The sequence below is a fragment of the Amblyomma mixtum genome, chromosome 2 (assembly GCF_055824585.1).
Source record: "Amblyomma mixtum isolate Tamu chromosome 2, ASM5582458v1, whole genome shotgun sequence".
Taxonomy (NCBI): domain Eukaryota; kingdom Metazoa; phylum Arthropoda; class Arachnida; order Ixodida; family Ixodidae; genus Amblyomma; species Amblyomma mixtum.
Window position 1 is genome coordinate 297,184,073 of NC_143013.1, and position 12,182 is coordinate 297,196,254.

Consider the following 12,182-nt stretch of genomic DNA (forward strand, 5'->3'; position numbering starts at 1 on the left):
ATCAAAATTTGCGTACGGCTGGAGGCAGTCAATGGAAGCAGGACGCACGGATCGGAAGCTGCAAGGGTAGGGTGGTCGGAGTGGGTTTGTAGAGAAGGCCGACGTACGCGTGCGCCGTAGGGAAAGGCGCAGACAAAAGGGGAACGCGCGTTTCCCTTTCGTTGTGCAGTGGGCGCCCCAGTGTCCCCATTGTCTTCCCTTGACCAGGTGCTGCTGTTGCCAAGGGGCACCCGGTGCCCACCGCGTGCGCCCTTGAAAGTGGTGCTCTGCGCACGTGCCGCTTACGTGCGACCTCGCAGATGGCTCAGCGGGCCGATGGCCATGAGGGAGCTCGTGACGGAAACTTTTACTTCGCCACACCAGTGGCACCACGCTGGTTCCCAGCCATGGGCCTTGGACATCTTGAGATGATTGTTAGCAGGTTTCCGTCTGTGGTAAAGTGTTCACGGTGGCCTGCCCTAAAGCATGGCGCCATTTTGCCCATTGCCAAAAAATTACGAGGTCTTCTGACGAAGTAAAGTATAACTTAATTTCAAGAAAAGAGAAGCTATACTAGGATACAACTTAAAAAAAAAAGAACTTCGCTGACCAATCACAACATTGAACAAAATCAGCTTTTTGATGTTTGTATAAAACAAGCCAGATGCATCAAAACTCTTGCGTGTATAATTTCCTCTTCCATTAGCTTCTTGTTTAGAGAACAAGAAAAGCTTTAAAAATGGTCTACATTTTGTCAGCAAGGTATTCTGTTCGGCGGTCCTGAATGTGGGCAAAGCTTCGACGAAGACTTCAGTTGTAGCCGATTTTAGTAGATTTAGGTTACTAAAGGTGACTTCAGGTTACTAAGTTTTGTGTTACTAAATGTGGAGTTTAGGTGGCTCAGTGGTTACGGTGGTCGGCTGCTTACCCGAAATACGCTGGTTCGATCCCTGCCGCAGCGTTTGCCAGAGGCACGTGTACTGTGCCATGTCAGTGCACGTTAAAGAAATCCAAGTGGTCGAAATCTTCCGGAGCTTTCCACTACGGCGTCTTTCATAGCCTGGTCACTTTGGGACGTTAAACCTCACAAACCAACCAACCAAACAAGCCAGAGGCATCAAAACTCTTGAACTTAAAATTTCGTCGCGCCATTAGCTTCTGCTTTTTATCATGGATGTATTCTGTTCAGCGGTCCTGAATGTGGGCGGAGCTTCACTACAGACGAGTTGTATCCGACTCTTGTAAACTTCTCACGTTCGAAGTGTATCCCTTGCGGGTCTATGTGTCATTAAAGGAAAGCTTCTTTAGGAATGTTGTGCAAAACCGGTAGCGATTTTTAAAACGGCGGCTATTGATTCAAAACGGCGACCATTTGAAGCGAGTTCTAGTTCGGACAAATAAACGAAGCCTCTTGCCATCAATTGTAGCGAACGTGGAGCTTGCGATGCAAGAAGACTCGAGGTCTTGAACGAGTTTTATGCAGTGATGCGCGGGTGGCTGATGGCGCTTCCATGGCTTTTCTCTAAAAAAATTTGACCCTTTTTCCCAATTCGATTTAGAATATTACGTATATTGGATAATAGTCCTTATGCGTGCCTTCTCTTGAGAAAGAAATGCATAAGGGGAAAATGATTCAGACTTAAAAAATGAAAGAATAGAGAGAGAAAGATTTAATGCCATTACAAGGTCTCGATGAGGATCAGGATGACTGGTCTTTATTTCCATGTCAAATTCATGCCGTTGATTTTAATACTGCCAATTTTTCTCACCAAATTTTCATCAGACGTACCTAGTCCTAGAAGCTCCCTATTCACTTGTAGCCGCGTCGGCTTTCGAACATCCGACAGCAGCCGTGACACAAATTCTCCCGCAATCCGACGAATTTCCCAAATGAAGGTCGGAGTTTCGTTTTTCTCAGCTGCTTCGTAAATGTAATGCTACAGTACGGATGAATCCTTTTGCTAACTTTTTCAAAAACTGAACCGAGCCCTTGATGCTGATAGTCGAGCATCATCATAACAATAGGATAAGAATTCCCCGTCCTACTTGCGAATGAATACACCGGTGACAACCCTATACTTACACGTTTATAAAACACGCGGACTTGAATTAAAGCTCCCATAACAAGAACAGAGAAAACTGAGGCAACTGCCATGCGAAACTTCTGCCTTCTTAGCTGCGCCAAGCGTTGCGGCCGGAGGTGCTTACAAGAGGAAATGCGCATACGTATACAGACGTGAATGACCAGCTTTTTTGATCCAACTGAGGTCCCTTTACAATTTGTTTCGCCAGTAAAAGTGAACTTTTCTTTGAGATTATTCATCACGTGTGGTGTAGCATTGAAGATGTGTTGACAAACGCTGTTTCTCGCATCTGATGTCTCCCTGTTAAAGATTTTCGGAATTTCCCGAATTCAGCAAGCGGTAATACAAATGAAAGTAACGAACTAATGAAGGCAGCCTGAAGCAAATCTCGGAAGACAGCAATCATTTTTTTCCTGTAGGAGTCCGTGCATGATACATCCAAATTCAATGTTCTGTTGCAGTATGACCTATGTAACTTTCCTTACAGTGTCCATTGACCACAGGTCATCGGCGACTCACTCACAGATATCGTGGGTTACTTCAAGGCTACCGACGCACTTCCCCACTTGTTACGCTACCAGTTGCATTGTCTAATAATTCAACTTTCAGTTTTGAATTAATTAGAATGTATGTTACCAAGCGGTAAATTTTTGTGTGGTGCCGAACAGAACGAAGCAAAACCTTTCTTAGCGAGCATGGCAATTAAACTCCCGCCACGCCAGGCTGTATTCGAACAAGAATTCCAGTTCCAATGATTCATTACCCAATCTTGCTGTTCGCTGGAGAAAAGGTAATGCATTCCTTAGTTTTCTAGCATCGTCATGCTCGGCGAGCATTCGTGAAGGTTTTCTTTTCCTGCTCAAAACATTTCGTGTGCATGATACGTATTACCCAACTCTTTTCTCTCATGGTGTTCGCATATCTTTCAATGCTTTGCGGTCACTTTCCATTAATTTTTGTATTTTGCAACTTTCCTTGTGCTTTACAATTTCATATTTACTATTTCTATCGTTCAGAAGCACATTGCTGTCGCTAGCTGATGTGTTTGTACTTTCTACCATTTTCCAATGAACATATTTTGAGAAAGAAAAAGTCTGCACCATCTCCAAACACAGCTACTCGATTTTTTTTTTTTTTTGAGGAAAGGAAATGGCGCAGTAACTGTCTCAAATCTCAGCGGACACCCGAACCGAGCTGTAAGGGAAGGTATAAAGGTGGGAGTGAAAGAAGAAAAAGTGAAAGAGGTGCCCTAGTGGAGGTCTCCGGAATAATTTCGACCACCTGGGGACCTTTAACGTGCACTGACATCGCACAGCACACGCGCGCCTTTTGCCTCCAGAAAGCATTTTTTGCAGCTCGAAAGCATTGAAATTTTCCAGTGCTTCATGCAATAAAACGAACTCTTTTCTGCATTTCAGGACCAAAGTATTATTTTCACCTTAGAAGCTTCACGTTGCAAATTGTTAACCTAATTTTTATCAGTTTGTATTGCACAAATAAAATCTCGCATTACTGCCTAATATTTGCATTTGAAATGCAAGCCATCTAATAGCACATTCATTTAGCTTCGTTTTGATATGCTCCACGTTAATGCAACTAATAATTTTCAGTGAAAAATAATGAAACAAACCTACAAAGAACGCTAATTTCTCCCACGGTAAAGAAAGAAAGCGAACTTTCCGTTTTCTCAGTTTCCTTCCGAAATTATAAGCAGGGGGCCAGTAATCAAACATATCAGGATTGTCTCGCAGGAAGTTTTTTTTTTTTTTTTGCCAAGCTAATCAAGAAGCACCAGATTTACTTCACTGCTGTGCACACGCATTATCACTGAGCGGAACATTTGGCCTTTCATGGTACTTTTACTAGTTTTGAGGAAACAAAATACGAACCGAGCAACTTCAAACTAAGCAAGAAGAAAAAGGCCCGACCAGCCTGCTGTACCAGAAGAGACAATTCTTTTTTTCCCGCCACGCTGCTAGTAGTACTCACGCATGCATCGCTGCTTCGGTACTCCTCAGCGAAACTGGAGGATTCTGGCGATCACCGAAAAGCCCTTTAAAAAAAAGCTTCCACTCACAGCTCAGTACGTGAATTTTTCTTTTTTTTAGTATGCGATCGGAGTTCTAGAACTGTACATAGAGGTGTCGTTTGACTAGAGGTGAATTCATGCAGAACAAGCAGTGCTATGGCCCGCTCACTTCCCTTACTGAAAGCTTCCATATGACGAGTCCCATAATTCCGTATGTATCCATATGGATTATATGGATTCTATATATAGCATATGGAGTCGACGTGGACTATGTGGAAGGCGCATATGGACACTTAAGGACTCTATATGACGTCATACACACTATATAGAAATCACAAGGAAGTTATATAGAAAGCTTATAGACACCATACAGGTGACGTATGGAGAACATATGGGTATCCACATGCATCCATATCATTTCGACTCCATATTCCCCCAATTCCATATAAGCGGCTGATACGGAACGTTCCAGCAGGGTCACCCATCTGCTATCCTAAGACTCTCTGCTTGAGCCTGCAGTGGAGCCGCAGAGTGCACGGAAACAAAGGGAGGGAGAGAGACAGGGGAGACGAAAACTGATATGCACACTTTATTTACAGTAACCCGAGAGAAAGGGATGGGTGGAGAGGAATGGAGAAAGAGAGGGCGCCAGCTGTCGCCTCAGACGGTGCTGGTGTCCCGGGACTTGTAGGTGATTCCCCTGCTCTTGAGTTCGCGCACCGTGGCCAGCGGCAGCCGGCCAGACACCGAGATGGCGTAGATACCCTTGGCCTTGCGACCTGCAAGAGGGCAAAGGGGGTCGTGAAAGCAGCTTTACAAGCTTCTACAGTATGTGTGAGACACACATGCAAACACACAAACACACAAAGGTGCTCTCTTCTGAATGCATAGTCAAATCTGTACTACCGTAACTGATGTCCGGAGGTGGGTTACCGTAAAAGGAAATCACAGAAATTCGTGCAAAAAATTGCGAGGACACTTTGGCAACGAAAGTGCTCAGAGGCGAAAGCCGAGGACACTATGCCGTGACGACTTCCGGCGGATGTGACGTCAAACCGTTCCCATGTCTATATCGATACCCAAATTATACATATTTCGGGGATCTTAAGTGTTAATTACGCTTAATTACACTTTTTCTATCTAATTTGACACAAATCCGAAGTTGTCCCGACCATCCTGTGAAAACTTTCACTATGCCATGACGACTTCCGGTGGCAATGACGTCACACCGTTCCCGTGGCTATATCGACGCAATTTCGAAATTTTTGCCTATAATTAATTACACTAAGTCATCAAACTTGGCTTCTAGGTTCATTTTTTCCTCCTCTATCTGTAGCAACCTATGGTTTTCTTCTATCGCTTTTAGTTCCCGAGTCAAACGCCTGTGACACGCTTTATTAACGGACGGAAGACAGTATGAGCCATTAAAGGTTTTCGCCTTAATATGACGCTACCGAAGGATGAAGGCTGCGAAGAATCAGTCCGGTTTGAAATGCAACAAAAGTGCCTTCAGAAATACTTGCACAACAGCCTGCCCATCATCTTTCAAACCGATTTTGTTCGATCACTGCGGGAAAACGCAACGCCGGGCGGAACATGCGTCCAGGGTTATATAAATATGTAAACAAGTACATGGCGAGCAGTGAAAATAAAGTAATGAATTCTGACTAGCCGAATATGGCGCAAGAAGGTCGCGCAAATTCAAAGGAGAATGACCGAATTCATAAGGTGTCATCTGCACAGAGGCCAAGAAGCTAGTGACCGTCCGGTAACGCAGTGATTATACTGCCGTTCGCCAATTTTGCCGTCAAAGACGTCGAGGAGGACTTCAGCTACTGCCCGAGCTCGCCGCTTCTCCAACATACGCGTGCGACCACATTCGGTGGCTTAGGGCTGCCTTTAAGAGAGAGAAAAATGATGAGCCGCACAATGCCTAGCTTACGCACAACGGGCTGGGTGCGACCGCAGTCCGACCATTGGTGCACTCGTTTGGGAACTGCTGGAAGTGGTGGTACGGCCGCCGTGATAAGAATGGTTTTCTACAATCTCGAAGTTCAACAGTCCCTCAAGCTTTATAAACCGAAAAACATGTGCGTTGGCAGGAAGTAGCGCAGCCATTAGCACGCTCGGCTGCGGAACGGAAGGATGGTGGTTCGAATCCCATCGTGCACAAACATTTTTTTTCTGGTTTGACTAGAAAAAGCGTGACACCTCTGCTGACAACCCTCTGTCGCCAACGATGAGGCATTAAAGGCTTTCGCCTTAATAATATCGGTTACACCGAGCAAAGGGACTTTTGAATGTACTATGGGGCCGGCACAGCCGCTGAATCATTTAATACGAAACGACACAAGCATACCCCATCGCTCTAACATTGACGCATGCGAGCAATTGGCGTGACTGATGCTTAAACCCGAGGCGTCATGACGAATGCACGTACGCAACCTGACTACGGATATCTGTTGATCACACCTGCGTCGTCGCTTCGGCGAACGCGGTTTTGCGCAACTCGTTGGTTCAGTGGTGCTTGACTGCTGATCTGAAAGACGCGGGTTCGATCCCGGCCGCGGTGGTGGAGTTTCGATAGAGGAGAAATTCTAGAGGCCCGTATACTGTGCGATGTCAGTGCACGTTAAAGAACCCCATATGGTCGAAATTTCCGGAGCCCTTCACTACGGCGTCCATCATAGCCTGAGTCGCTTTGGGACGTTAAACAACCATAAACACACCACAGACTCCAACAAAGAGGTGCCAACTGCTTTCGCGCTCCATTTCGGCTCGACGATACACGCACACACGCGAACAAGCGTTTATTTTTGTAAACACTCTCTTCGACGAACAGGCGCGATACAGCTGCACTATACAGCCTTGGTCAAAAGTTTGGAGCCCAAGGGGTTCGCTTCTGAAGCACACTGTCTGGCTCGTAATGCATGCATCTCCAGCGCTCCAAATTTGCTGAAAGTAAGATTTCTGGTCCTGCCTCCTCCAATGGGTAGGACTGCCACGTACTTACAGGAGTCCCACTGCGAGGCTTAGAAGCAAACGCCCTGGGCTCTAAATTTTTGACAAAGACTGTACAGCACGAAAGGTGTTCCCTTTCGTGCTGCTCGCACATGTACACCTGCGTGAACGCGTTTCCAGAAGCAAGCATGTCGCCATCCTCTTCCTGCAGAGCGGCAAACGCCACGAGGCAGCTTCCGCTTACGTAACACGCCCCGAGTTACGCTCCCGTCCGTGCATCCCAATGTCGGATGTGCGAGACGAAGGAAGAGGGGGGGATGACATACGCGGGATAGGAGGCTCGAGACGTGATCGAGATGTCGTATTGGTCGCTATGCGGACTCGCAACTTTTTTTGAGCGGAACTCAAGGCACACATTTTCAGGGTCGCCCGCCCAGCCACCCCTCCACGGCGGCTACGCCGTTTCTAGTGAACGCGATCGACTCCTCAAGGACGCCCCGCCACCGCCCACCGGAGGGATCTCTACAGTGCTCTCCTCCCCCGACTGTGCGAACACCGCCAGTGCAAAGCGGCGCCACATGGCAATAACGCATGCGATGGGAGCCGAGGAGCACCAAGTTACGCGGAGGGGAAGTACGCGCATTTTCACAAGGGACAGCGTGTGAATAGAACTCTCGGGAAAAGACAACACAAAACTGCGACAGCTAGACACGATGCCGCCTTGTAATGTTCGTAAGTCGCGAAAGAGTACTTTTATGTCGCCGCGTAGAATCATAAAAAAAAATGCACCAACGTTCCCCCAACACTGTACACGATCATCGAAGGAAATCGCGCCCACCTTTGAAGAACCCCAGAACCGCGCGTAAGCCATACGTTCATTCAGAATGTAGAAAAAAAAAATCGTTAGAGAAGGCTCTTAAAACTTCCGACTGAGAGCTTAATGGCGATGTCGGCAAATGTTGTAGCGAGTACAACAGGGTCTCCTGTTCAAACATCCCGTATCGTAATTCCATGTTACAGCTTTGGACAACCTCGCTACGCATAAACTGATGTCTAAAAACATTACCGACCGAAAACAAGATTCCTGCCGAAAATCCTACCCAAAATAAATTCCCGCAAAGTGGCCCAAAACTCCGAGCATCTTCGAGTCCACCGCAAGGCAAAAGCTCTCCTCCGCAAGAGGCTGATCTCCACGCCGAACGCCAGTCGCTTTTCATTACTTCTTCGGGTCGGCGAAAGTTAAGAAGGCGGAAGGTGGTTTCCTTGTGACCCAGTGGCCCCCTCTGCTCACAGCGAAACTGACCTTGGCAGTCGCCGCTCCCACTCACAACACACACACACCTCGCTCGCGGAAGAAAGAGCGCAAGGAAGCTAACCACCGACAAAGGCAAGGAGGCAGGGAGGGGGAGTTGCGCAGGGGGTGTCTCGGACACAGCACAAACGCGCACATAACAAGCAAGGCGGACAATGAGAAGCGAGGCCGCGGCGTGGTGGCGTCTCGAGGCTCCGCACAATCTATTCTACGGAAGGATCTACTTAGCAAGCGAGAGGAATCAAAACCATCCTTCGAGGAAAAACGAAAATTCCATAAACGGGAAGGAGGGGAGACACTCACAAGGCCTTCGCTGCGCGGACGCTGGGACCGGGTAAAAAAAAAAAAAAAAGAGATGGCGACTCCGCTAAGCCGATGCAAGCGGACCTGTCACCGCGCCAACGTAACCTTCGGTAAAAGTGAGAACATACGCATGCCACCCGAAACCGAAACAACCTTGGCGCAGGCGGAGGGATGAAGCTGGCGCCGACTGGCGGGCGGGCGCGCACAATGCAGTCGTTTAGTGCAACTCTGGGCGCTTCCGCGCTGCCACCGACGGTCACTTCCGCGGCCACGATGGGGACGGCATCTATTTAGATGCAATCTGCGACCTGCGGCGCCACACACGCAGTATTCTCGACTTTTGAATACTCATGCAGCGCTTGATCTGTTGGCCTCCAATGCGGCCGCCAGTGAGATCTCAGTCAACACGTGTACACTGCACGTGTAGTTCGTAGAACTTACGAAAGGGCGGATTAAGCCGCCGGGACTATCCGCTGCCATCGGACTGCGGTGCGAAGTATATTACGAGCTTTCCTAAAATGCGATAGCCAGGCCTATCGGGCTGACCAGACAGTTCGCGCGCACGGAAGCGGTGGTTCGACGCTTTCTATACAAGAACGTCAAGGAAAATTGCGCCCCCCCCCCCCCCTCCCCTCCAATCGCACCCGAAACATTCTTGGCAGATGTGTACCTGCCAAAAATTTCCATGCTAACAAAGCTCATCTAATACTCTGCAACTTCGGAGAGCGCGAAACAGCTCACAGTCAGAGAGTCGCGAGATAAGGGCAGATACAGAACCCATTCCGGGCATATGTGACGTTCTCTTCACCTTTTCCTATTTCGCTCTCCCTCCTAGAGTGATTCCCTTCTTTCGGACTGGGGATCCCCAACGAACCCCCAGTGGAGCGATCGTTCCTTTCGACGAAGACCTCTACTGGCCTCCAATAAAGTTGTTTTCCAGCGGCAAAATGCCCGTGCTTCGCCAATAAGCGGTGGTCCGCATGCTTGAAGTGCAGCACCGAACGAGTGATCATGCGACAATACTTCACGCTCGAAAGGTTCGTTTCTGGACGAAATCGAGTCACCGATTCGACGCAACAGGCGGACGCCATTAGCATAAACAAAGAAACACTTATTGGCTCAAAGTTCTAGAGGCGCAGATTGCAGTGTGTTTTAGAACCACCAGTGGTACTTATCCCGGTGTCTGCACAGAAAAACGAGGGCGACTATCGACACTTATACGGTGCAGTGCACAACGGAATGCACAAACCACTCCGCAAGCGCGTCGCTGCCTGCGGGTACTAGACGTGTCGAAATGTGATGAGGTTCCGGAATAGGGGCAATCCTCAATTTTCAGACTCATACAACACATTCGAATTGCAACCCTCTACGAAAAGGAGCCAGCCTAAAAGGCAAAACTTGACACTTCTCCGATTTAGCTTTAGTTCGGCGGCTGTTCGCGCAGAGCCGTAGAAGGCGCACGCCGCTCTGAAAGCGGGAACGGCGGCATTGGCAGCAGTGCACGCAACAGCGCAGCTGCAAGTACGACGTATCCGCGCCTGCCTTTGTCAGCGCTGTCGTGCCTATAGTTCAATCGAAAGGCAACACGTCCGTAATCAACTTTTTTTTTTTGTATCATGTAATACGCGAGAACGGCGGACAGCGAAGTCGCTGGAGGAGGATTGTCAAGCACTCATTCCAACTTTTCTTGCCTCATACATAGCGCCGCTGAGCAGCCGATGGGCCCACCCCCGTGAAGACATTAGAGGCTTTTATAAAGCCCCTGGGGTAATTGTGGTGAGCATGCGCACGAGAATTAGCCCGCTATTTCCCTACCCTTCTAATGGATAGGGTTGCCCTATTCTAAAGATCCCTACTTCTACAAGTAGGAAGAGTTTCGCGAGCGTAAGCACCACGCGCCACTCAGTGGATGACGACATCTAAACGACAACAAAGATTGTTATGAGCGATCGATGCGAACTCATTTCTACAGAAGTTACGACCGGCGTGCGCCATACTTTGCTTTCTTTTTTTTTTTTTTTCTACGCGACGAACGGCGCGCTGACGGCATGACAAAGGCTGAAAAAGGCGCATAGGCATCGGGAAAAGGTAGCTCACGGACATTTGAGCTCTTTCGCCGCGATCGCTCACAAAACGCCAGAGAAGAGGTGCCACATGGGCGAACGGTAGCCGCTTTACGGGAATGCCTGTAGTGTTCAACAAATGAGACGCGATTACGGGCACGCCTGGCCTCCGGTACACTCCGCGACGTGCTACACCGGGCATGCTTTGAGAGCGCCTTTAAAAAAAAAAGAACAAAAAGGGCGATGCGGGTACTGTCGCACTTCTAAATTTAAGGGGGATGAGGGTCTTAAAAACTTGGTTTTTATTTGTCTACATAGCTTGATAAAACTTGGAACGCAGGTGTATTATAGAATTCCATTTCAAATATGCATTTAGATTTTAAATATCTCACCTGGAAGAAAATTTATCGCAAAATAACATCCCAATTAGGCTATTTCTTACGGGCCTTTATAGTAACTTATTAGTTAAAAAAAAGCTTTTTTTAAGAATATGCAGGCATTTCCAAAACTCCGCTGCACATCCTAATGCCTTCTTTTTTCCTTTAAATATGATATATTAGCATTAAGGAGAAGTGTGGGCTAATTACAACCACATCATTTTTTCTTTTCAACTTTGTTATTTATTTATGGTCAACAAAATGACTTTATAGACATTTTGTTAGCTTTAGGATGTCCTTTGGGACTTTGCAAATGTCTGCGTATTTTTTAAAAAATCTGTCTTTAAGTGATAAATTACTATAAAAGCCCACAAGAAGTGACCTAATTAGGATATTTTATTTTGCCGTATACTTCCTTCCAGCTGAGATATTTCAAATCTAAATGCATATTCGAAATCAGCATTCAATGATATACCTGGGTGCTAAGTTTCAGAAAGATTGTTAACAAATAAAAAAAAAATCGCGTTTAGTCCGTTCACGAAAGTACCGTTAGCTCCAATATGAAGAGGAACACGTTATCCGCACGCAACCAATGACTACACCCTAAATGAAAAGCGCAGAGTTTTCATTTGTTCTGAATAGTTTTCCTCTGGACAGATATTGCCTAACAGACATTTTCAACTTCAGCGCAGAAATGGCACAAGAATTCGTCCTTGTGTCCAAACTGACTGGTCCCTTTCACACTGGAGCTGTCTGTACAACGACATCCGGCCGCAGGCTGGCGGACATTGGCAACAGCTGCAATCGAAAGCATGCGATCCTAGGCGTCATCTTCAATAACCAAACAACCGCACCCAACAAGTGAACGGCGCCACCCGAAGCCGTCGGCATACAAAGGACGAGGCCTTTTAGCACCCCCGCACACGGCGCTGTGTGGCGCGCACGGCGGAAGTGAGCACAAACAGTGGCCGCAAACTCGCAAGCCGGCGACGCCAGCTAATCGCTCGACACATCCTTGGTCGTCGTGTAAGGACGATGCATCGGATGACCCACGGCGGCGAGGGACAGCGGGAG

The 12,182-nt window shown here is 47.6% G+C and overlaps 1 protein-coding gene across 1 annotated transcript in view; it reads right to left on the bottom strand.

Annotated features, from left to right (window-relative positions):
- Nucleotides 1–4,668: 4,668 nt before the first annotated feature.
- spt4 (Transcription elongation factor subunit spt4) overlaps nucleotides 4,669–12,182 on the bottom strand; it is a 41,007-nt gene continuing 33,493 nt past the window's right edge. The window contains exon 4 of the mRNA XM_089574559.1: nucleotides 4,669–4,871. Within this exon, the coding sequence (XP_089430685.1) occupies nucleotides 4,753–4,871 (119 nt within the window). The 3' untranslated portion in view covers nucleotides 4,669–4,752. The remainder of the gene's footprint in view (nucleotides 4,872–12,182) is intronic.